We start from the raw sequence: 22,390 nt of genomic DNA on the forward strand, positions 1-22,390 counted from the left end.
GCATTTAATTTACTTTGTACCACTGACCTGATGATGCTTTGCAAATTTTAGAAAGCGAAACCGGTCATCTTAGATAGTAAAATTAAACTGATTGTGAGTAAGTCTAATTTATTTCTTTCTTTTTTACCTCTTTAATAAAATATTGTTTTAGAATTTATAAAACTAAAACGGACAATTTTACTAGTATGGAAATTCATAATTACTTTGTACAACGGATCTTCCCTACACGATGCAACTGTGCTCACCGACTACTTATAAAATATAGAATTTCGTTCTTAGTGGTTCGTAAAAGATAATCAAAATTTCACTTTTTACAAAACGAAATGATGTGTAAAGGTGGGAACTAATATTTTTTTTTTGAAGCTTTTTAACTGTAAGACAGCATTTTTGCTAATTGCTATTAGCTGTTATATTTCTTGTTTACAATAATTCTAAAATATTTATTATTTATATCGGGTGTCAGCAACAGTTCAACAGCTCTTTGAGTTGTTCTGTCTATTGAGAGATTGGTTAGTAACTGTCATTGTTTTAATTCCATAAGTCATGACAGGAAGGATACAAGTGTCAGAAACTTTCTGCACTATGATTTTGTTTCCCTTGCTTTATTTTATGTCCAAAGTACACATATTCTTCTACATTTTAAATATTTTTATCATCAAGAGTGATATGCAATTCTTCAGTTAACATTACCTTAGTTTTCTCATGTTCATTTTAGTCCTATTTTCTCTGACACTTGATTTTAATTATGTAAAAATTTCTTACAGCACCTCTACAAAAGTGCTAATTAGTACAATATCATCTGCAAATCGCAAGTGATTTACGTAGCGTCCATCTATGTTTATACCTTTTTGTTCCCATTCTTGTTTTTTTAGAGATCTCTTCTAAGGCAAGTTTAAATAATTTAGGCGATATCATTCCTCATCTCCTCATTTATATTGCGTTGGTTTCAAGTTTTCAGTTATTTTAACTTTAAATGTTGTTTCCTGTAAATATTTTCCAAGAGCTTTTTATATCGGCAGTTTATCCTGGCCTTATCCAATACATGGACTATTGCCCATTGTTCTATGGGATCGAAAGCTTTATTATAATCAACGAATGCTAACTGAAGTGGAATTTTTTTTACGACGGTGCTTGGTAAGGTTCCAATTTATTTGTAATGTAGACTTTAACCATTTCAGGACTGAATACATTCCGTAGATATCCAAATCTTTTCAGACAAAAAAAATATTATCAATAGTCTTATACTGGTGCCCAAAATAATCTATTTTTTTAAAATTTCCTTAAATTTGGGTTATTCAATCAACGCTTAAATCCTTTGGTAGGACCGTTGATTGAATAACCCAAATTATTCAATCAACGGTAGGACATAGGACAACTATATCCTAGTAGTGTTTTATATTGGGACCAATGTGTCCCATTAGTAATACACGAAGAAATTTTGAAGATAATTTTATGGAAAAAAATATAAAACCACATAAAAAAAAAATTAACAATGATGTGAAAAAAATACGTCTTAGATAGTGGAAAATCACAGACGATACAAATTGTTTTGGTTCTTGTCTCTTACTTACTGAGAGAACATCTATGACATCTCCTCCTGGTAGAAATTTGCTTTGACAATTAGTTCCCGACATTCACCATGCTCTTTTGGCGTTCTTTGCTTTGACTTTGAATCTGCCATGCTCTATAAGCTGCTCTGCCAAAGGAACTAGAAAGCTCAGGATACTTTTTTTCTTATTTATAACTTCGTGTATAATTGTTTCCACATTACGAGACCAGACTGGTCGTCATCTGGATCTGCCTTCTCCTCCTCTTCTTCTTCAGAATCTATCCTTTCGAGATCTCTTTTAAAACCTAACTCTTGCGAAAAATGTTCTTGTTGATCTGAACCTTCATGAGACTTTCCGCCACTGGGTAGATATTCTTCAGAATCTGAGCCAAGAAAAGGTTCCTCTGGTTCTGACAAGTCACTTAACTCTTCAACGACGTTTTCCAATTCTTTTTGTGTTAAAATACGTCTGACCATAATTCAGGAACTGCAAAGAGTCGAACTGTTGTCACTATTTTAGAGTGAAATAAAAGACCGAGGGACACTAATGACTCGAGCAAAAAGACTACTGGAACATCCATGTCCCATTACATGAATTGTGCAAAAACAATGACGGAAAATGGATTTTATTAGAAATTTTACTTACTTTCAACAACAAACGCTTTCAGGATTGTTTTGGAATAGTATTTTGCAGGCAAAAACACTAAATATGTATCGCAGCAATAAAACACAGAACTACGTTGTACAAGAACACCTATTTCTAGAAAAGTTGAGGTTATATAATCGAATTGTTCGTAGCATAACAAAACGAAATGTTTATCGATAGATATATTTGATTAAAGTGAATTTAAGCGACAAATAGGCACCACTAGAATTTTTTTTAATTTCGTGGGACATATAGGCCCCACACATAACTTATATGTGTGTGGTAAAAGACTAATTGGTCGGTAAGTATTCAGTTTCTCTTCTCGTGCGAAAGGATTATTTGTGGGATTCTGGGATTTTTTTAGTTGTAATTCTAGTTAAGTAGAGTTTTTATTGCATCTAGAATGATTTCTTCATCTATTTCGGAAGAAACGAAATTCGCGAAAAGTCTAAAAATTAGAATAAAGGGCATTTTCCTGGTTATCGTCTTTATTTGAAACATATTGAACAAAGTCTTAGAGTTAAGTTATATTTCGAGAAGTATAATGATAAAAAATTAAAATATTAATCACTTTCGTCTTCATCACTAAAATATTCACTTTTTTTAATTTTCTTTCTAGGAATTTTGTTCGAACTGTTTTCTTCGACTGGACAATAATTTCCTGTGGCAACTTTATATCTGTAATCCTCTAGTTCATGTTTTTCATGCTATAAACAAAATAAAAATAAATTATATCTTGTCATACATATATTATTACATATTAGAAAATCATAATGGTTAATGTAGTGGACCGGAAATGACAAAGACAAAATAAAAAACCAATTAATTGAATTCAATTATAAATCATAATAAATGACCACCTCGTTAACGGGAGGCCATAACAGTGAAATTTGGCAACAGTAAATAGAGGGCCTACAAAAACGCCTGTTTGTATTTATACAGAGTGGCCCAAAAGTATGGAAACGGCCAATTATCTCGTAAATTGCTAGTCATAATTGTACAACATTTGAGATAGACCTATTTTGGGATACGGAGATTCCATATTTGATATTTGCAATGTTGCTAGATTTGCCGATTCTCTTATATTATTACTAATTTTGGTTTTTCAAATTCATCACCTGTAGATTCAGTCATTATTGGAATCTCCTATTCAATACGAGTTCAACCATATGTAACACTTATGATTTTATGTAGTCTGGAAGGTCTTAAATACATAAAACTGAAGTCTGGCAACGCCTAATTGTCTCAATAATTTTTTTAATACTAACTATTTTTATCTACATTAAAACGTAACAATTGATAGATTACAACATTTTTTAACATAATGGTTACTTTATCCAGTGTTCAAAATGTGCTCCATTTGTGAGTTGACAGTACCTTAATCGATGGTAGAATGCGTCTAACACATTTCTCCATGATTGTCTAGAAATTATTCGAGATTCATCGATAAAATTCGTTGGCTTGGCTCTGCAAGACTTGCTGGTTTAGTTTTGTAAACTGAATTTCACAAGTATCCCCAATAAAAATAATCTTTAGGATTGAAATCAGGTGAACATGGAGGCCATTCAATTCTAACTCGTCTTCGTCCGAAAAATATCTCATCTAAATAACGCCGAACATTTACACCAAAATGAGCTGGAGCTCCTACTTGCTGAAACCATATCTGATTAAAATTGGCCCCAAACAAGTTTCTCAGTGTAGGTACAATTCATTTCTAAGTAACATTTCGTAACTATCTGACGTTAAATTTCCTTCGATAAAACATGGTCCAATTAACTGAGTACCTATTATGCCTGACCATACATTTAATTTTCGGGTCTTTGAGTATGGTTTTCACGCATCCAGTGTGGATTTACGTCACTCCAGTACCTTACATTGTGTCGATTTACACTTCCACACAGTGTAAAGTTTGCTTCATCGGAAAAACCAAATTATCCACCATTACCTCAGTAAATTCTAATCTACGATCGAAGGCATCTTCACTTAATTCTTGCAATAAGTTAATTTTGTATGGCTTAAATTTATTCTTATGTAATACACGTAAGACTGAAGAACGACCTAAGATTCCTCAAATCGCTTTACAGTTTTTTGTACCGTCGCCTTATGAATAGGAGAACGGTTTGGGAAAGTATCATTGAAGAAATTGGCTACTTCACAATAAGATCTTTTTCTGTCACCGTACCCTCTCATCATTCGAATAGTAATTCGTTCTTTTTTGTTAAGAGCCATTTTAGAGAAGCAATTTATCTTACAGAACTTTTTCAAACACAACTACTGTCAGTTTTAGTTAATAATGTAAATGGTGAATAAATGTCAAAATCACAGCATTCTACATTTAAATATTTAAATTTATTAAAATCTACATATTTTGCTCTGTTTTATGTATTTAAGACTTTCCAGACTAAATAAAATCTAGAAGCTAATCGCAACATTTGGGATGTCGTAAGTCGCCATTGGACCAATAGGACCTAAGATACGTAACTAAGGTCCTTTTAATATGCTGCTGTATTTGATGTTTCTGGATTGGACCAATAGAACTGAAGATACAGAACTATGGTCCTTTTAACATGCTGCTTTCATTGTATTCTGTTGGTTAAATCCTATTATTTGTATCTTATGCCTTTATGGAATGATGTTATGTTTAATTTTTCTATACTTTTCAATTTTTTAAATCCTCTCACATGATACCTCGCATATCTCTACGTTAAGCCGTTTAGGCACTACATACCTACAATCTTTATTTGTTTTAGTTATTTTATTTTTATAATAATTTATTTATTTAATATTTTAATTTAAAAATAGCGATAACTATATATCTTTCACTCACTCTTACTAAAAAGGTACTTCTCCCTCTAACACGTTGATTTCGCTATCTTGTTAGTCGTACAAACATTGCCTTTCTACTACTATTACTAGAATCTAAAAGTGTTACATATGGTTGAACTCGTATTGAATAGGAGATTCCAAGAAAGACTGAATATACAAGGCGATGAATTTAAAAAACCAAAGTTACTAATAATATAAGAGAAACGGCAAATCTGGCAACATTGCAAATATCAAATATGGAATCTCCGTATCCCAAAATAGGTGTACCTCAAATTTTGTAAAATTATGACTAGCAATTTACTAGATAATTAGTCGTTTCCAGACTTGGGCCACTCTGTATAATATGCATATTTGTATTTATATATGCATTCTGCTGAACAAAACATTTGATCTTATAGGTTTATTTTACTCTTTTTGAGTATACTATACATTGAGGTAAGTGTAGCAACTGCCCATTCTCAAGTTTATGCCAATATCCCACCACATTAAGCGATAGCACAATGCGATTGATAACTCGATAATCGGGACCTTAGAAACTGTTAGCTGTACGCCTTTATTTTCAATTGGACCCGTGGCAATTATTATCAATGCAATTCTTTGTCAGAATGTGTAGATCTATTTGCTAATACTTTCGAAAATAGAGCTATACCTTGTAGACAAACAATTGCAATTTTTGTAAATAGTTTTGAAACAGCATTATTGTTTACAAGATTGTACAAAATGTACAATTAATTGTATACATTGTACATTGTACCATTAAATACAAGCTGGTCGATTTCTATACAGATATGATAAAATCAGGGGAAATCCCCCATTCACTAAAAAGGGCCTCCATTATAGCCATATTAAAACCGGGAAACGCAAATGATCAGCCTCAAAACTACCGACCGATTGCACTGCTGAGCTGTGTCTATAAATTGTTGGAACGATTAATCTACAACAGAATTAGTAAAAACATATTTGAATTGATACCTATTGAGCAAGCAGGGTTCAGACCTAACCGCAGCTGCACAGATCAGATCCTATCCCTAACAACACATATTGAAGCAGGTTTTCAAAGAAAGCAAAAAACATCCGTTGCTTTCATTGACCTATCAGCTGCATACAATACCGTCTGGAGACAGTATCTTGCTAATCTGCAAACTAATCCGTGCCATCCCGTGTCAAAAGATAACTAGACTCATTGATAGCATGCTCACCGACAGACCTTTCCAAGTCACAATGGGCAACTCTACAAGTGTCCAAATGAAGCTCAGCAATGGACTGCCACAGGGATCTGTTTTGGCACCCTTACTGTTTAATTTATACATCGCGGACCTACCTAGGACAAATTCGCAGAAATTTGGCTACGCTGACGACGGGGCCATTGCAGCAAGACATAATAACATGGCAGTTACAGAAACAATACTAACGGATGACCTTGCCATTATGGGAGAATACTTTCGCAAATGGAGGCTACGGCCTAATGCGACGAAAACCGAAGTGTGCTGTTTCCATCTAAATAATGCCCAAGCCAACAAAAAACTGTCCGTTCACTTTGAAGACAGACTACTAACTCATAACTCAACACCAAAATATCTTGGAGTGACTCTTGACAGAACTTTAAGTTTTAAAGAACACCTACAAAGAACGGCAGCAAAACTGAAAACGCGAAATAATATAATCCAAAAGCTATGTGGTACCACATGGGGGTCCTCAGCCTCCGTACTCAGATCATCTGCTATCGGACTTGTATACTCGACAGCTGAATATGCTTCCCCAGTATGGCTCAATAGCAAACACAAAGATTATTGACACCCAATTAAACCAGACAATGCGAATGATTTCAGGTACAATTAGACCAACACCCAACTATTGGCTTCCCATCCTGAGTCACATTCCACCGCCGAAACTACGAAGAAGTCACTCCCTTCTCAGAGAATATCGAAAAATCCAGTCTAACCATCAACTACCCATCCACCATGATAAGCTTGATATCGAAATGAACAGACTGCGCTCCAGATATCCTGTCATGTTAAGGGCCACCTCCTTATATCAGGAACATTTCGACCTCACCAACGCTTGGAGAAGACAATGGGAGCGCGACTCACCACAGGAAGCACAGCAAATGGCCTGTATCGATCAGAAACCGCCAGGCTTTGAACTGACCCGGAGTACATGGACAACGCTAAACAGAATAAGAACAAGAAGCGGTAGATGTGATGACAGCTTACATAAATGGGGAAAAGCCCTTACTCCTGAGTGTGACTGTGGTGCGCAACGACAGACCGTCCGTCACATTGTTGAAGAATGCCCCCGAAGGCGGTTCCCTGGAGTTTTTGACGAGTTCCTGAATGCGAGCGAAAATGTTTTAGACTATATTAATGCATTAGATGTTCGTTTGTAATACTCCATGTAATGTTTTATATTGCTTTTTAAATATGTGTTCTTATTGTATGCCATACGATAAATAAAAAAATAAAATGTACAAAATGTCACAAACGAAAAGAGATGTCCCCGAAAAGACAGCAGGAATTAGAAAGGAGAGATGTGTTTGTGCTTCCATTGAGGAGGATAACTCCAGAACCACTAGAAGTGTCGCCGAGGAGTTGGAGGTCTCGTATACCACAGTTAATTAAGTTTTAAAAAAATATCACTTATAAAGATAAACATAGCGTGTTAAAAACTTTGCAAAGAAACTCATAGAGAAATTGCTCTTCCAAAAATATTTCCAGAACTTCCAAAATATTTGACAAAGCAAGATGGTGCTAAAAGGAGCAGCTCCAAAAAAAGACTAGAGAAAAGAAGATTAAAAAAGAGAAAGAGAATTAATTATAAATAGACAGCAACAACAACAAGGCGAAAGGCTTGAAAGTAAAGTGCTATAGTATATTTTTATATAGTAGTTTTATATAGTATAGTGCACTATACTATATAGTATTTTATATAGTATAGTGCTTATAGTAGATTTTTGTAGTTTCAGTGAAAATTTTAAGCGTAAGTTAAGTTTTTATTTGTTGAAATAGAAGTGGCATCAAGAAGAAAATCATATTTATTTTTAACTTGTAAAAATTGAGCGTGATGAGCAAAAATCAGTTGTACTATTAAAATTAAAGAAACAATGGACCTACAAGTACGTATTAACCATACATTATTATTATAAGATGAATTAACTGGATGGTACCAACAACTTCGTAGGTCTACCACATTTCTTTATGGTTCTATTATTTCAAAAACAAAACTGTTATAATATATAACTTACTTCTAAAGCTATAGCAGCACTTAACGTTTCACAATCATCAACTGCTTCCTCTTCCTCATCGTTTTCATCATTATTACCTCTGTCCTCATCACTAGAGTCAAAGTATTCCTTTTGCTCCTAAAAATAATATACTTAAGGGTTGCGTAAATAAAATTAAACATATTCATCAAGTTAATAATGTAATAAATCGACAGATACGACACAATCAACTTAGGTTCTTCACAAATTTAATTTGCATTCTAAGACTCTAAAAAAATAGTCATTTTTATTTTTTTTAGGTACCTATTCACTAAAGAGTAGTACTCAAAGTTTTATATTTTTTCCCTAGAAACTGTCTGTTTAATAATATTGTAGAAAAATATACCACAATTGTCCAAGTTCTGCTCATGGTGGCACCCTAATTCTTTCTACAAATAATGATTTCTCTCCTATAACAAAATATGACTTTCTGTTGAATGAATCCTTTTTTGAGTTTTCATTGGTTTATAACAAGAATCTTAATCTATACATTCTTTGCATTTATAGATCACCTGATTCTTCCACGAAACTAATTTTTCAGAACTTGTTAAATTTGTTAGACGACCTGCCCAATAAAAGCAGAAAGATTCTATGCGGTGACTTGAATATTAATTACGCTGTTGCTAGTGCTACCCAATTATCCTTGGTCAATATATTCAAATCGTACGGTTTTACAATGCATGTTAATTATTCTACAAGAATTACTAAAACAACATAAATTCCAAAATTTGTGCTTGACTTCTGTGTGGCACTTTCCCTCTGTGGACATGGACTATAATTTCAGTGATTTTTTAGATAGGCTTGTCTGTATTTTCAATAAGGCAAATCCTTTAATTACAATTAAGTCAAAAATTACAGAGAAACTTATCTAAAACTTATCCAAACAACTAAAAAAATGTACTACCAGAATCGTCTGGGAAGCTCTAAAAATGTTGCAAGAAAAACTTGGTCCATAATAAACGATCTTCGAAATAGAACTGACACAGCTCAATCATTTTCTCTTCCAAATCCTGAAAATTTAATGAATACTTCGTTAATGTGAGTAAAAATATAACATCAAGTATTTTGCCACAAAAAGATCCTATTTCCTATCTCCCCAATTCAAGAAAGGTCTCGAATTAATTCTTTATAAGACCAGTTGAAAAATCTGAACTGATCCAAACAATCAGTAGTATCAAAAGCAAATCTTCCTGTAGTACTGATGGACTATCAATAAAAATTTTCTTAAATCTTCCAAAAAATGTGTTGGAAGTCCTGGTCTCATTAATTAACGATTCCTTTGAAAAAGGTATATTTCCAGAGTGTCTAAAGACAGCCATTATTATTCCTCTTCATAAGGGTGGCAAAAAATCGAATGGGCGCAACTATAGACCTATTGCCTTACTACCGGTCCTATCCAAAATTATTAAGAGACTTATAAAAGCCCGACTTATGTCCTTTCTCATTGAAAACAACATTTTATCACAAAGTCAGTTCAGCTTTTTATCTAATAAATATATCAGTTCCAACCATCTCCCTTTGCAACTTAAATCTACAACTTCTTTCCTTAAGTTCCGTAAATTGACAAAAGCCTATCTATCTGAAAGACCATATTATTCAGTGGAAGAGTTTCTAAACGAATAACTAAGAAATTACAGTACATTTAGGTACAAGCAACTAAAGTATTTTTTATATTTGGGTATCACATGCAGCAACTTAAACTTATTAGTTTGTAAGGTTTTATTATGCAATTTGCATTTTAGTTAAATTTTGCAATGGATTGTGTGTTTTATTAACTTTTATTTTGTGATATGGATGATTTATGTAATTTTAGTAAATTTTAATTGTTATTGTTATTTTTTTGACTTTTGTAAGCTTTGTCGATAAAATTGTACAATTTTCAGTGACAATAAAGCATATTTCTATTCTATTCTATCTATCTTTTGTATTCCTTAATAATTTATTTTTAGTAAAGCTAAGTGTAGCTAAATCATCATCATCATCATGCCATAATCTATCCATTTTTGGATAAAGGATTTCTCTTCGCTGGTCTTCACTGTTGAATGATTTACTTTAAGTGAAGCGAAGTCTAGTTCCATCTAGTTCTAACATGTTTCTTAAAATCCATATTCCATTTAATCTGATGTCTCTCTTCCTCCTTTGTATTTATTCTCAAATAATATGCAAAGTTTCTTAACATTTGATAAATTGCTCTCGAACCTTTCTCAACTTTGGCATTTTATTATCCCAGTAAGGTACATTTTATTAAACGATCCGCAATATGTTGCTACTAACATAAATTTATAAAAAATAGTATAACATAACTAAATTTACCTTAGTTAACTTGTTGAATGTTTCATTCCTTTTCTTCCTTTTTCTAATTTTCTTAGGTGGAGGTTCCCTTTCACCTAATAAATTTTTCTCACATTTATAGCTTAAGTGACCATACTCCCCACATTCATAACACATTGTTTTATTTGGATACTCCTAAAAATATTCAATTATAAATCAATAATTTTAATACAAAATTAACCAAAAAAATCTATCAAAATAATGTACGAACACTGAAGTAATAACAGTACTACTACTACATGCCAGTTAACGTTCTCCGCCGTTTTCTGATTTATAATTGATATTTCATCCAGTTGTTTCATAGTTCCATTTCTTTATCTCACCTCTTTGTCTATTTCTTCACTCCAACTTCTCAGTCTATCTCGTTTTCTCTTGCTTTCTGGTTGCCATTTTAGTATTTTCTTTGGTACTTGTTGTTCATCCATTCTTTGTATATGTCTGAACCAGATAAGTTCTTTTGTTGATAAGTCATCTGCGATTGTTAATTTAATTCCCATTATTTCTCTAATGCATTCATTGTTAATCCTTTCTCTTCTAGATCTTCCTGCTGTTCATCTCCAAAATTACATTTCCTTTGCTCTCAGTGTTGCCAACATTCTTTCTTTCAGTGGCTATACACCACAGCTACATAGATTTATACTTTTCACTATAGTCTCATATATCATCTTTTTATTTTGTTTGCTGATGGGTCTAATGTTCCATCATACAAAATATTTATACCTAGACACCTGTAGTCATAGCAGTGCTTTGAGTTGTGGTTTTTTGTCTAATGTGAGATCTTTTTGTTTTCCTCCAATGCACAAGTATTCGGTTTTCTTTTTATTCACTTCTAGACCCCCTATTTTTTCGGGCCATATAGTTTAACTTGCCATAATCTTGAGCCACTATTACTTGGTCATCTGCAAAGTTGAGCCATTGTATAGTACTTTCACAGTTTTTATTCACTCAACCATCGAAGGCTTTCCATAGGTTGGTGGAGAACAGATGAATTTCTTAATTCTGTGCCATCTTTTTTTCTATTATTTGGGTTATAGTAATAACTTTTAGGTTATTAGTGTGACAGACTAGCCATATTAGAATACTTATATAACTAAAGAGATTTTAGTTGTTAATAATAATAAAGATTGGTAAAAAACATTAGAAAATAGTTGTTCAAGAATGACAGCAAAAAAGGGGATTCAAAACAAATATTTGTTTAGAAATGTATTTAATAGAAATTACTATACCTTTCTTCTAATAAATTCCTTTGTTCTCCCATTATCTTTGGCAATACTCGCCTTTAAAGTCCTTCCAAACATCTACGATAAGAAAGTATATTGATTTTAAACTATGTGGATACCTTGAATAAAAATATTTTACAATCAAATGAAATCATATACTCAAAGTAGCAGATTTTGAAGAATAAATTATTAATTCACAGCAACTCCAGTATTCAACATATTTAGAGGCGAAAACCAGCAGTTGGGAATTCACATCAGTAATTCAAATACCAGTTCTACTTGCAAAACCAGTTAAATTAATTTGTTGATTTCAAAACGGAACAAATCTGGTTAAAAAATTGAATTTTCCCCACCTGTATGTGTGTTATTTAAACAAAATTTGGATCAAAATTTGGATTATGGAGAATCGAGTACCTTAAATGAGGCTAAATGTTGTGGATAAAATTTCTGCCCCATGAAATTGTAAGCCAGATTTCCATTCAACTTTATTCTTAAAATTTCTGAGAATAAGACTGCTTTTTTGGTGTTTTATGTCAAGGATACTTGAACAATGGAGAAGTACAGACATAAAAAAAAGATAAAGAAATCTAGTGTTCTAAGGTGAGTTGAAACTCCCTTTTGTTCAAATATTGAAAAATTCACTATAAATTTTGAGTTTATTAACAATCTAACATTTTTTAAGCATTAAATCTTTAAATTAATATGGTGCATTAATTATGGAATAGGGCAGATCAAGTAAGAGGTAAATGTGGCAATAATGACTAGGTTTAAGTGAGATCTGCCTATTGACTATGCATTATTGACTGAATATGTATTATATATATTTGTTCACTTTAGTTGAAAAATATATAAATTCTTTAAATAACACATATTTTAATGGTTACATCAAAATCACTACTGCAATTGGCACTGAAGTAGACAATGAAATTTAAAATGACATATATAGTGAATTTTATATGCTGTTAGAAATTTTTTTATAAATATTTTATACACAAATATTTTTTTATAAATTTATGACATCAACTGATGTCATAAATTGATAACTCATAATTTCAACTATAAAATACTTACTTCTTTCAAGTTAATTTCATTAACACAATTTGCTGCATCTTCCTGTTTCAAAAATAATATAAAAGCAACTCCTTTACTCCTTCTTGTATCTCTTTCTTTCAGAACAGTTACTCTAAAAGTTAAAATAACAGTATTTATGTAACAATATTTTTCAGAAATATCAGTACATTAGTTTTAAATTAAATCATGATATCTATTTTGGGTAAACTTATTATATAAACATAATTTGTTGTTTAAGGTTCAGAATCTTTCTGACTTAAATGTCTATGGAAAGATTCACTATATACCAACATAAATATTACTTATAGTCCTCTATTCTTTCTTGCCTTACTGTAAAATTAGTATCTCAATCTATTTTAACCCAGAGTGTGGTGTTAGAGTATTTTAAAGCCATGCTCGAACTACAGATACTAATTTTCAACAATAATTCATCAATACCTTATTAGTATAATAATAATAACATGCCAACAAGATTGTGCAGCTGCAGCAAGTATTTTAATCGGTTTTACTGATTTCTTTAGATGACTTCCTTTTTTAAAATTGTTGCAATTACATAGTGTCCAGTACTAGCCTAGCCTTTTCAAAATTTCTTCTGCATTCTCTTGATAATTCTTGTCTCTGTTTATACCCTCGCTAGCTTTAGTACTCAACACTTGAAATTTTTGTTAATCCAAAATACATAACAACAGGAAACCAAATATTAATTAGACAAAAAAGATTAACTTACTTTACAATTTTCCCATGTTTTTCAAACAATTTATGAATATCATTATTTTTTAAATCAAAAGGTAAATTTGAAACGTACACAGTACTTTTACTTGGTACTAAACCTCCACTCATGGTCGTATTATAGTATAAAATATATTTTAAAAACAATTTTTTTGTTATAATTGCATCTAGTCATTTTTGACATTTAAAAATAAGGTTAGATTTTTGATTTTTGTCAACACATTCTTCTTTATGTAAAACCTAAAGTTTTCATTCATTTTATTTTCAAGCTCATTTTCAAAACTCCAAAACTCATTTTTGGTAATTTTGAATTAACGCTACCAAACTAGTAAAAACTTAATATTGTAAAGCTGTTTCTTGTGGCATTTTAATTATTTTTATTGGAAATATTAGCAATATTTCCAATAGAATACAATACAATAGAACCACAAACCACATAGAACTATCGATATCGATAGTTCTGGATTGGATTATCAAAATGCCAGAGGCCACTGACAGGTGACAGACGACTGATCTTGTTTCGAGAATTGTAATGAATGTCAAGTTTGTTTGTGATTGTTAAAAAAACATAATTTTGCAGAAACAAATTCAAACCCAAATTGGGATAAGTTTCAGCCCTTATGAAGGATAGATTTGAAGTAACCAAACGTTTGCTTGTAGTTGCTTTGTTTTTACTATTTATTTGGACGTGTCAGCAAATATTTGGAGATTAATTTTTAGTTGTTTTAAAAAACCTTTATACCATCATGTCTAAACAAAAAGTTTCATATTTTTTTAATCCCGATGTGGGGAATTTCCATTATGGGACAGGTCATCCTATGAAACCTCATAGATTATCTGTTATCCACAGTTTAATAATGAATTATGGTCTTCATAAACGAATGCAAATTTATAGGCCTTATAAAGCTAGCGCCCATGATATGTGTAGGTTTCATTCGGATGAATACATAGGTAAGACATACAATTTGTTAAAGTAATGATTTATCATTCATTTTTCGTTTTATTAGATTTCCTACAGAAGGTAACACCCCAAAATATTCAAGCCTTCACCAAACATCTTAGTCATTATAATGTAGGAGATGACTGTCCTGTCTTTTATGGCTTATTTGATTTTTGTTCAATGTACACTGGGGCTTCTTTGGAAGGAGCTATGAAATTAAATAACAATGAGTGTGATATTGCAATAAATTGGTCAGGTATGTGTATATTGAATTTTATAAAAAAAATTTGTGTTCTGTATATACCAGTAATTTCTGGTGGAATTTCGTAGGGTTTTTTGTTCACTAACTTAATGCATGCATTAGGAATTTGTTCGATAGGATTAGTGGGCCTGTTAGGACATTTAGGCAACCATGCTTTGTGTACATTACATTTTTAACTAATATTTGATGTTTCAATTTTCACTCCTGAAATTGTTTTAAAAAAAGATTATTTAAGAATTATGTGGAAAAAGAGTGTAACCACCAAAGCTGTTGAGGGGATATGTGTAATTAACACATATACAGTGTAGGTAAAAGTTTATGGTCGGTATGGTAAAATTTAACAGGATATCTAACGCAGATATAAAATCATATTTTCAGCGAACAGACAAAGATAACTAATCATATTTCCCCTTGGTCTCCCCTACATATTTCTTATTGCTGCCCATTGCCCAGTAGTAAGACGATTAGTTCCGATTAGTTTCGATTAGTTCCGATCTGACATTATACATATCTCTGGTTCCGATCCTAAGAAACTAGAGGTGGGTCGTTGACTTTTTTATCGGAACCGTTTTTCGTAAACTGTAACTAGTTGATTGTTTATCAGTAGTTTCAAATAAGCGAGTACACAAAAAACATATTGGCTATTATATTGAAAGAAACTAACGAAGGATATATTTATTATAATTTAAAAAATAAATTAAACAATACAAATAGTACTTACATTTACATGACACATTATTAAATCGCGAATCATCTAAATTGACATTTAAAAACATATGTTTTTCCACTTTTCTTGTTGTTTCTTCTTTTGTTTAAAATTAAACCAGATTTTGAACATGTGTTCACAATGAACAGATTTTGTTACATTACTACAATATTTTATGAATATAGTGGTTAAGTTAGGATATACATGGCGATGGTTTTTCCACCACTGTAATGGACAGTTCCAATCACCGTTCGAAATTTTTTGTGGGTAATATCGTCAGACAAATACATGTCAACTTCTTTTATATCTCTAGATACAGGTGTATGTTTAGATGAGTCATGTCTAATAAATTCATCAAAAATACTCCATGGACTTAAGTCATCTTTATCAGTTTCTTTTTCTTGTACTGGTTGATTTTCCCTAGTACAATCTTCTTTTTCTTTTTTTATAGAAGTAACCAGCTTCTTAACTATTTCTTTTGTTTTTTATAACTAGGTATTCTGATTAATGAATGAGTTTCAATTTACGATTGATCTGCATTTTCGATTTCAAATATTTATTGATAGTTCGTCAAAGGATTTATTTATTGTAAATATTCAATTATGAATTATTTTTCTTAGTAAAAAGTATTGACCTAGTATAAGAATAATAATTTTATTTTCAAAAAATGCGCATTTGTAGAAGATGCAGCTTTTATGGTCCACTTTCTGAATATTGCAATGATTAAAACTTCTCCTGACGCATTTCTGTCCGTTTCGACTACTTCTACTACAAGTACTGACATACTGCCACCGCCACCCAAGCGTCAAAAGGTGATGGATACTTCCACTAATAAAAATATTAGTTTAGAACAAAAGAAACAAATAGATATGGATTTAATAAACCTATGCACTCGTTTCATCCGTTTTCCATAGTTGAAGAACGAGCTTTTAAAAAGTTTGCAGGGTGGATTCCTGGATATAAACCACCAACAAGAAAAACTTGTTCATTACGTCAGGCTGATTACTTCAAGAATGTTATACCAAAACTAAGCAAATTATTAGATCACAAGTTGTTGAAGAAGTAGAAAATATCTGTATTACTACTGACCTTTGGACATATGGAGTAACTGAGAGTTACATCGCATTAACAGGACAATATTTAACCAAAAATTTAGAATTTAAAACGATTTTATTAGGCTGCTGCCATTTTTCTGGAAACCATAATTCAGAAAAGATCGCTTTTGGAATTAGTGAAATTACGCTGTATTTATTCAAGAATGCTTACTGTTTCTATATAAGAATAAAATACTCTTTAGGAACTTTGAGCCCAATAGTATAGTAAATACCAGGTTATATAATTATAAAATTCCAATACACAGGTTAAGTATAACAGAAAAAAACGCTCTTTATTGCTGCATCAAATTGTTTAATAAACTGCCTGAACCTATTAAAAGGGAGGAAAGATTAAGTTTGTATAAACAACAAATATTTAAATTACTGGTAGCTCTTGAGCGATATTCTGTGGAGGACTATTTGTATATGTAACGGTTAGGAATAAGTAAATAATATTTTCGTTTGTGACACTGTTTTTTTTTTAATAATTTTATGTTCACGGAATGTATATTATTTTCTAAAAATAAAGATATTGTTATGTTATGTTATGTTATGTTATTTCACTAATTTCAAATTTCAGTTTCTAAAAAAACACATTTCAAGAAAAGTACCTTATCTTTAGAAAGGCTTTTAAAGTATCAATTACAACATAACAAGGTTCCCAAACGGCCAATCCAAGACGTGGAAACTAGGTAGAACTTCACCTATTACATGTTAAAAAGAATGACCGAGTTAGAAGAGGCAATCCGTTCCACTTTTGTATTAGTTAATACAGACTTAGACTTGGACCAAATCTAAATAATGAAGACTGGATTATCGGTCCCCATTTTTCCCTAATTTTACGGCTTTTTAAAGAAATAACAAGTACAATGAGTGGCCAAAAATACTTGAAGGGTAGTTCAGTGATTGTTATGGTATGCTGCCTTCAAGAATCTTGCAATAAAATTTTAGCAAACGGTAACCTTATATCCATAGTATCCGACGTAGTACAATTACTAATATCGGGTTTAGCAAAAAGTATTGTAAATGTGAACACATGTTCAAAATCTGGTTTAATTTTAAATAAAAGAAGAACAAGGTTAACAAGAAGTAAAGTAGAAAAACTTATGTTTTTAAATGTCAATTTAGACGATTCGCGATTTAATAATAACGTGTAATGTAAATGTAAGTACGATTTACTATTTGTATTGTTTAGTTTATTTTTCAAGTTATAATAAATATATCCTTTATTAGTTTCTTTCACTTCAATAAATATACACATAAACGATAATATCCATTATGTTTGTTTATGTAGGTACTCTCTTATTTGAAACTACTGTTAAACAATCATAGTTATTGTTTACGAAAATCGGTTTAGTTGCGTTAAGAGCGTAGGCGCAAAATTTCAGGCCAATGCTTTTTAAATGTATTCATTTTTTCGAATCCTGAGAAAACTAACAAATATTTTTGAAAAATTTAAACGCAGAATGAAAGGTGACATTATTGCCGAGGGCCGAAATAAACAAAAAGTTTTTTTGAATGAGATACTTAAAATTCAAAATCACACTAAATTTTCTCTTTTTTCGCCCCTGTAATTTATTAAAATAAACATTATAGAAGTTTTCAGATACTTTCGGCCCTCGGTAATAATGTATTCTTTCATTCTGCGTTTAAATTTTTCAAAAATATTTATTAGTTTTCTCAGGATTCGAAAAAAAAAGAATGCCCACCTCTACTCTTTCGTTACCTGTGTTCCTACTTTGATTCGGTGCTTTGACTACGCGACATGAAACGTTGCCAAATAATTTCGTATGAAGGTTTATTTATTGTGGAGTTATATGCATTTTATTATTTTTATTGGAAATAAGGCACAATGTGACTTTAAAATAAGCTTATTTTGATATTTAGATTTTTAATTCGGAAATCGTACTTAAAATACGAAACATTAATAAATTTTATTTACATAAAACGATTTCCGAAGTGGAAATCAAAATGTTAAATTAAACTTATTGTAAAGAAAAATTGTGGCAAATTTAAAATAAAAAACAGTAAGCTGCCATTTAAATCAATTCGCCCAAATTTGATTATCTTAGAACGTTGTTAAAATGCTAAAAAGACAACAGGTCAAATAAAACCAATAAGTTTGGCAACATTGAACTTCTCCTCTTTTCTTAGTTCCACTAATGCTATTTCGACGATATAATGGGCTGACCTAATATACCTCTGTCTTTTTAAATAGGTGTTTCTCACTCCATCTCACATAAGGTACATACCGACCATAAACTTTTACCTACACTGTATACATGATATAAATATAGAGACTCAAAGTTTGAGAATGCATTACAGATCTGTATAAAATCTTCTGCTTTTATTTGTCTCTTTTTTTTCTATCATCTATCCTGGCAAATTATAAACAATGTCTTCACAATAGAATTAATGTATAAATAATAAGATATAAATAAATAAAACAAAAATCAACAATTGCAATTGCACCTTTGTTTTACTAAATCAGTACCAAAAAGAATTATTGTGGTACCAAATCATGTTTTTTTATCTCTGCTAAGATACTAAGGAAGTAAGTAGTTGCAATTTATGTAATGAATATTTATTTTCCAGGGGGATTGCATCACGCAAAAAAGTTTGAAGCATCTGGATTTTGTTATGTTAATGATATTGTTATAGCCATTTTAGAATTGCTTAAGCATCATCCTAGAGTTTTGTATATAGACATTGATGTTCATCATGGAGATGGTGTCCAGGAAGCATTTTACTTAACAGATAGGGTTATGACAGTGAGTTTCCATAAATATGGAAATTATTTCTTCCCTGGTAAATATTTATATATTTTATCTGTTTTTTTTTAATTTATAATAACAAGTATTTGCTACAATATTTGTATCTTTTGTTAAACCATTGTTATTGCTATTTTGTAAGTGGAGATAGAATGATATTGCATAAAACTTTGTATCTGTTTGAAAGCTGTGATCTTTTTTAAATAGTCAATAAAATGTAAAATATGTCATTGATACAGTTGTTATAATTTCTTATTCATTTTTAGGAACAGGAGACATGTATGAAATAGGAGCAGAAAGTGGAAGATATTATTCTGTTAATGTACCTTTAAAAGAAGGAATTGATGATGCCAGTTATTGGCAAGTATTTAAGCCAGTTGTATCTGCTGTTATGGATTTTTATCAACCGTCTGCAATAGTATTACAATGTGGAGCTGATTCTTTAGCTATGGATAGGTATAATTAATATAATTACTTAATGTTATATCAGTTGCAGAGAAAATGGCAAGCAATAATAAATTATCTCATATATTTATTTATGTTTTAGATTAGGGTGTTTTTCTTTAAGTACAAAGGGCCATGGTGAATGTGTCAAATTTGTTAAAGATTTGAATGTACCCACTTTGGTTGTGGGAGGAGGAGGTTATACATTAAGAAATGTGGCTCGTTGTTGGACTTACGAAACATCATTATTGGTTGACGAACAAATATCGAATGAATTACCTTTTACTGAATATTTGGAATTTTTTGCTCCTGATTTTACTTTGCATCCAGAAGTAGTGACCAGGCAAGATAATGCAAATAGCAAGCATTATTTAGAAGCAATTACAAAGTAAGCAATTTTAATTTTATTTATCAATCATATAGTTGCAGGGTTTATTCAGATCTATACATCTATAGATCTATCAAAACAGGTAATTCACATAAAAAGATCAAACTTGTAATAATAATAAGACCAATGTAAAATATCTCTCCAATATATATCACAACTTAATAAATCGATTTTTTCATAAATGCACCATTCCAGTTGTAGTTACAAGTGTCTGCCTTGTGTCTTTTTTCTCATCTTCCTTTGTTGAGCTCTAGAGAGGCGTTATTTGAGACTTACTTATTTATTTTTTTAATTTAAAAATCCGAAATTATACTTCACAATTTTCGAATTTTTAAATTGTAAAAAATAATTCTTTGGCGTATGTGCTAAAAAGCAATTTTAGCGCACTAACAAGATCAGGAATTGTTTTTTGATCGAAACACCTTACAATTTTCTGGGCTTTCTCTCCCGGTGATTGAGTTTTAATTAATTTTATTTATAATTTATAAGGAGAGAGTTTTAATTATATTATTTGTGGATTTGTACATATTTAAATTAAAAATTTGAATCATAATATTTTTTCTAAAAAGATCCTTTTATTAAAAGTTAAAATTATATTTTATTTTCTTCAAAAAATTCTACATATAAAAATAACCAAAGTTGCATTTGTTGTCCCAGCCTTTCATATTTTAGAAGCAGTACTAGCGCTGACACATGACCGCTCCCTAGTGGTACAAATAAGGAACTAAAATCTTGATCAACCTCTGATTCATGTGTATAACCTTTGCTGACGCTAAAAAATTACAGTGAAAGATCCTTCTATATACGTCTATATTCTTTGGTAAGACTCCTAATTGGGATTGCTGACCCTGAGATATAGTCTCTCTATGGGCACTAAGTAGCAACTCTCGAGTAGCAAAGATGTAATAATTAATTTCATTTAAAAGGTTTTTATCTACATATTTAGTACCTTCACTTGTGTATATACTTGTGTATTACCCACCCAGACGAACTCTATTATCGGTCCCAGTGGGAAATAGGAGTAGAGGCAGACCACTACTGAGATGGAGGGACGGTGTGGACGAGGACGCAAGGAAAATCGGCGCGGCAAATTGGCAACGGTTGGCGATGAACAGAAACGACTGGCGAAATAGACTGGGGAAGGTCAAGGCTCAACTAGAGCTGTAGCACCACTGATGATGATGATGACTTGTGTATACCTGGTAACTGCACTGATGATAAACTTGTTAGCTAGAAAAATTCTGTGATGTAGCCCAAATATACGTTTTCTAAAGGATTTTTAAATAAAATTTTTGATTTATGTTTTACAGCCAACTACAGGAATTTCATTTTCCTTGTTAATTTTTTTTTATTAATATTATCTTTAAGATCTCTTTCCACATCATCATTAATCTTCTATGCTTTTGTCCTCTACTTCTTCTGCCTTCTGAGTTTTAGAATGTCAATTTCTTCGTGTACTCATTATCTGACAACCTAGCAATAAACATGACTGTTTAAATAAACGTTTTTCATTTTACTTATATCTTGTTTTAGGTACACCTTTGACAACTTAAAAATGTGTCAGAATTCTCCTAGTGTGCAAATGCATGACGTTCCTGGTCCGGCGATAACTGAGGATGAAAAAGTAAAGGAAGAAGAGGATCCTGATGTTAGAATAAGTCAACAATTGGAAGATAAAATCGTAGAACCGAAAAACGAATTTTATGATGGTGATAAAGACAATGATAGAGAACAATGATTGTAGAACTTAAACTTAGTTGTAAGAATTTTTATTAGACTTTTGTACAATATGTAGTTTTAATTTTTTTACGTTTTACGATTTGTGAGGTTGTGTACAAGTGGCGTGCGATCGAAGGCAACTAGAATATATATTATTATATATTATTGTGTATTATTATTGTTTACTCCACACCGTAGGCTAAGAAGTTAGAAAGAAGAAATATCTAACAAGATCAGAAGCACTTTAGACAACTTAGGGAGGCCTGTGTTCAACAGTGGACACTACAGGCTGTGTGATGATGATCAAGGTTATTAGTGAATTGAAGAGAAAACAAGTATAACTTGTATATCATCATTAGCTCGAAAAACCGTTATGAGTCATGGTCTTTTCCAAGATTAGTCCAGGGAAAAAAAAATGTTCTCAAGACACTGACC

General features: G+C 31.4%; 2 protein-coding genes across 2 annotated transcripts; one reads left to right on the top strand and one right to left on the bottom strand.

Annotated features, from left to right (window-relative positions):
* Window positions 1–2,665: 2,665 nt before the first annotated feature.
* Window positions 2,666–13,839, bottom strand: LOC140446901 (zinc finger CCHC-type and RNA-binding motif-containing protein 1-like). Its single transcript, XM_072539487.1, has 6 exons — window positions 13,630–13,839; window positions 12,903–13,014; window positions 11,838–11,909; window positions 10,594–10,746; window positions 8,263–8,379; window positions 2,666–2,902 (listed from the first exon to the last, which is right to left on the bottom strand). The coding sequence occupies exons 1-6, from the start codon at window positions 13,740–13,742 to the stop codon at window positions 2,759–2,761; spliced, it is 711 nt and encodes a 236-aa protein (XP_072395588.1). The 5' UTR covers window positions 13,743–13,839; the 3' UTR covers window positions 2,666–2,758.
* A 304-nt stretch (window positions 13,840–14,143) lies between these two features.
* HDAC3 (histone deacetylase 3) lies at window positions 14,144–22,120 on the top strand. Its single transcript, XM_072537898.1, has 6 exons — window positions 14,144–14,582; window positions 14,639–14,827; window positions 19,229–19,441; window positions 19,671–19,860; window positions 19,952–20,236; window positions 21,770–22,120. Exons 1-6 carry the CDS (start codon window positions 14,378–14,380, stop codon window positions 21,972–21,974), a joined length of 1,287 nt encoding a protein of 428 aa, XP_072393999.1. The 5' UTR covers window positions 14,144–14,377; the 3' UTR covers window positions 21,975–22,120.
* Window positions 22,121–22,390: the final 270 nt, after the last annotated feature.

The sequence above is a fragment of the Diabrotica undecimpunctata genome, chromosome 7 (assembly GCF_040954645.1).
Source record: "Diabrotica undecimpunctata isolate CICGRU chromosome 7, icDiaUnde3, whole genome shotgun sequence".
In the NCBI taxonomy this organism is placed as follows: domain Eukaryota; kingdom Metazoa; phylum Arthropoda; class Insecta; order Coleoptera; family Chrysomelidae; genus Diabrotica; species Diabrotica undecimpunctata.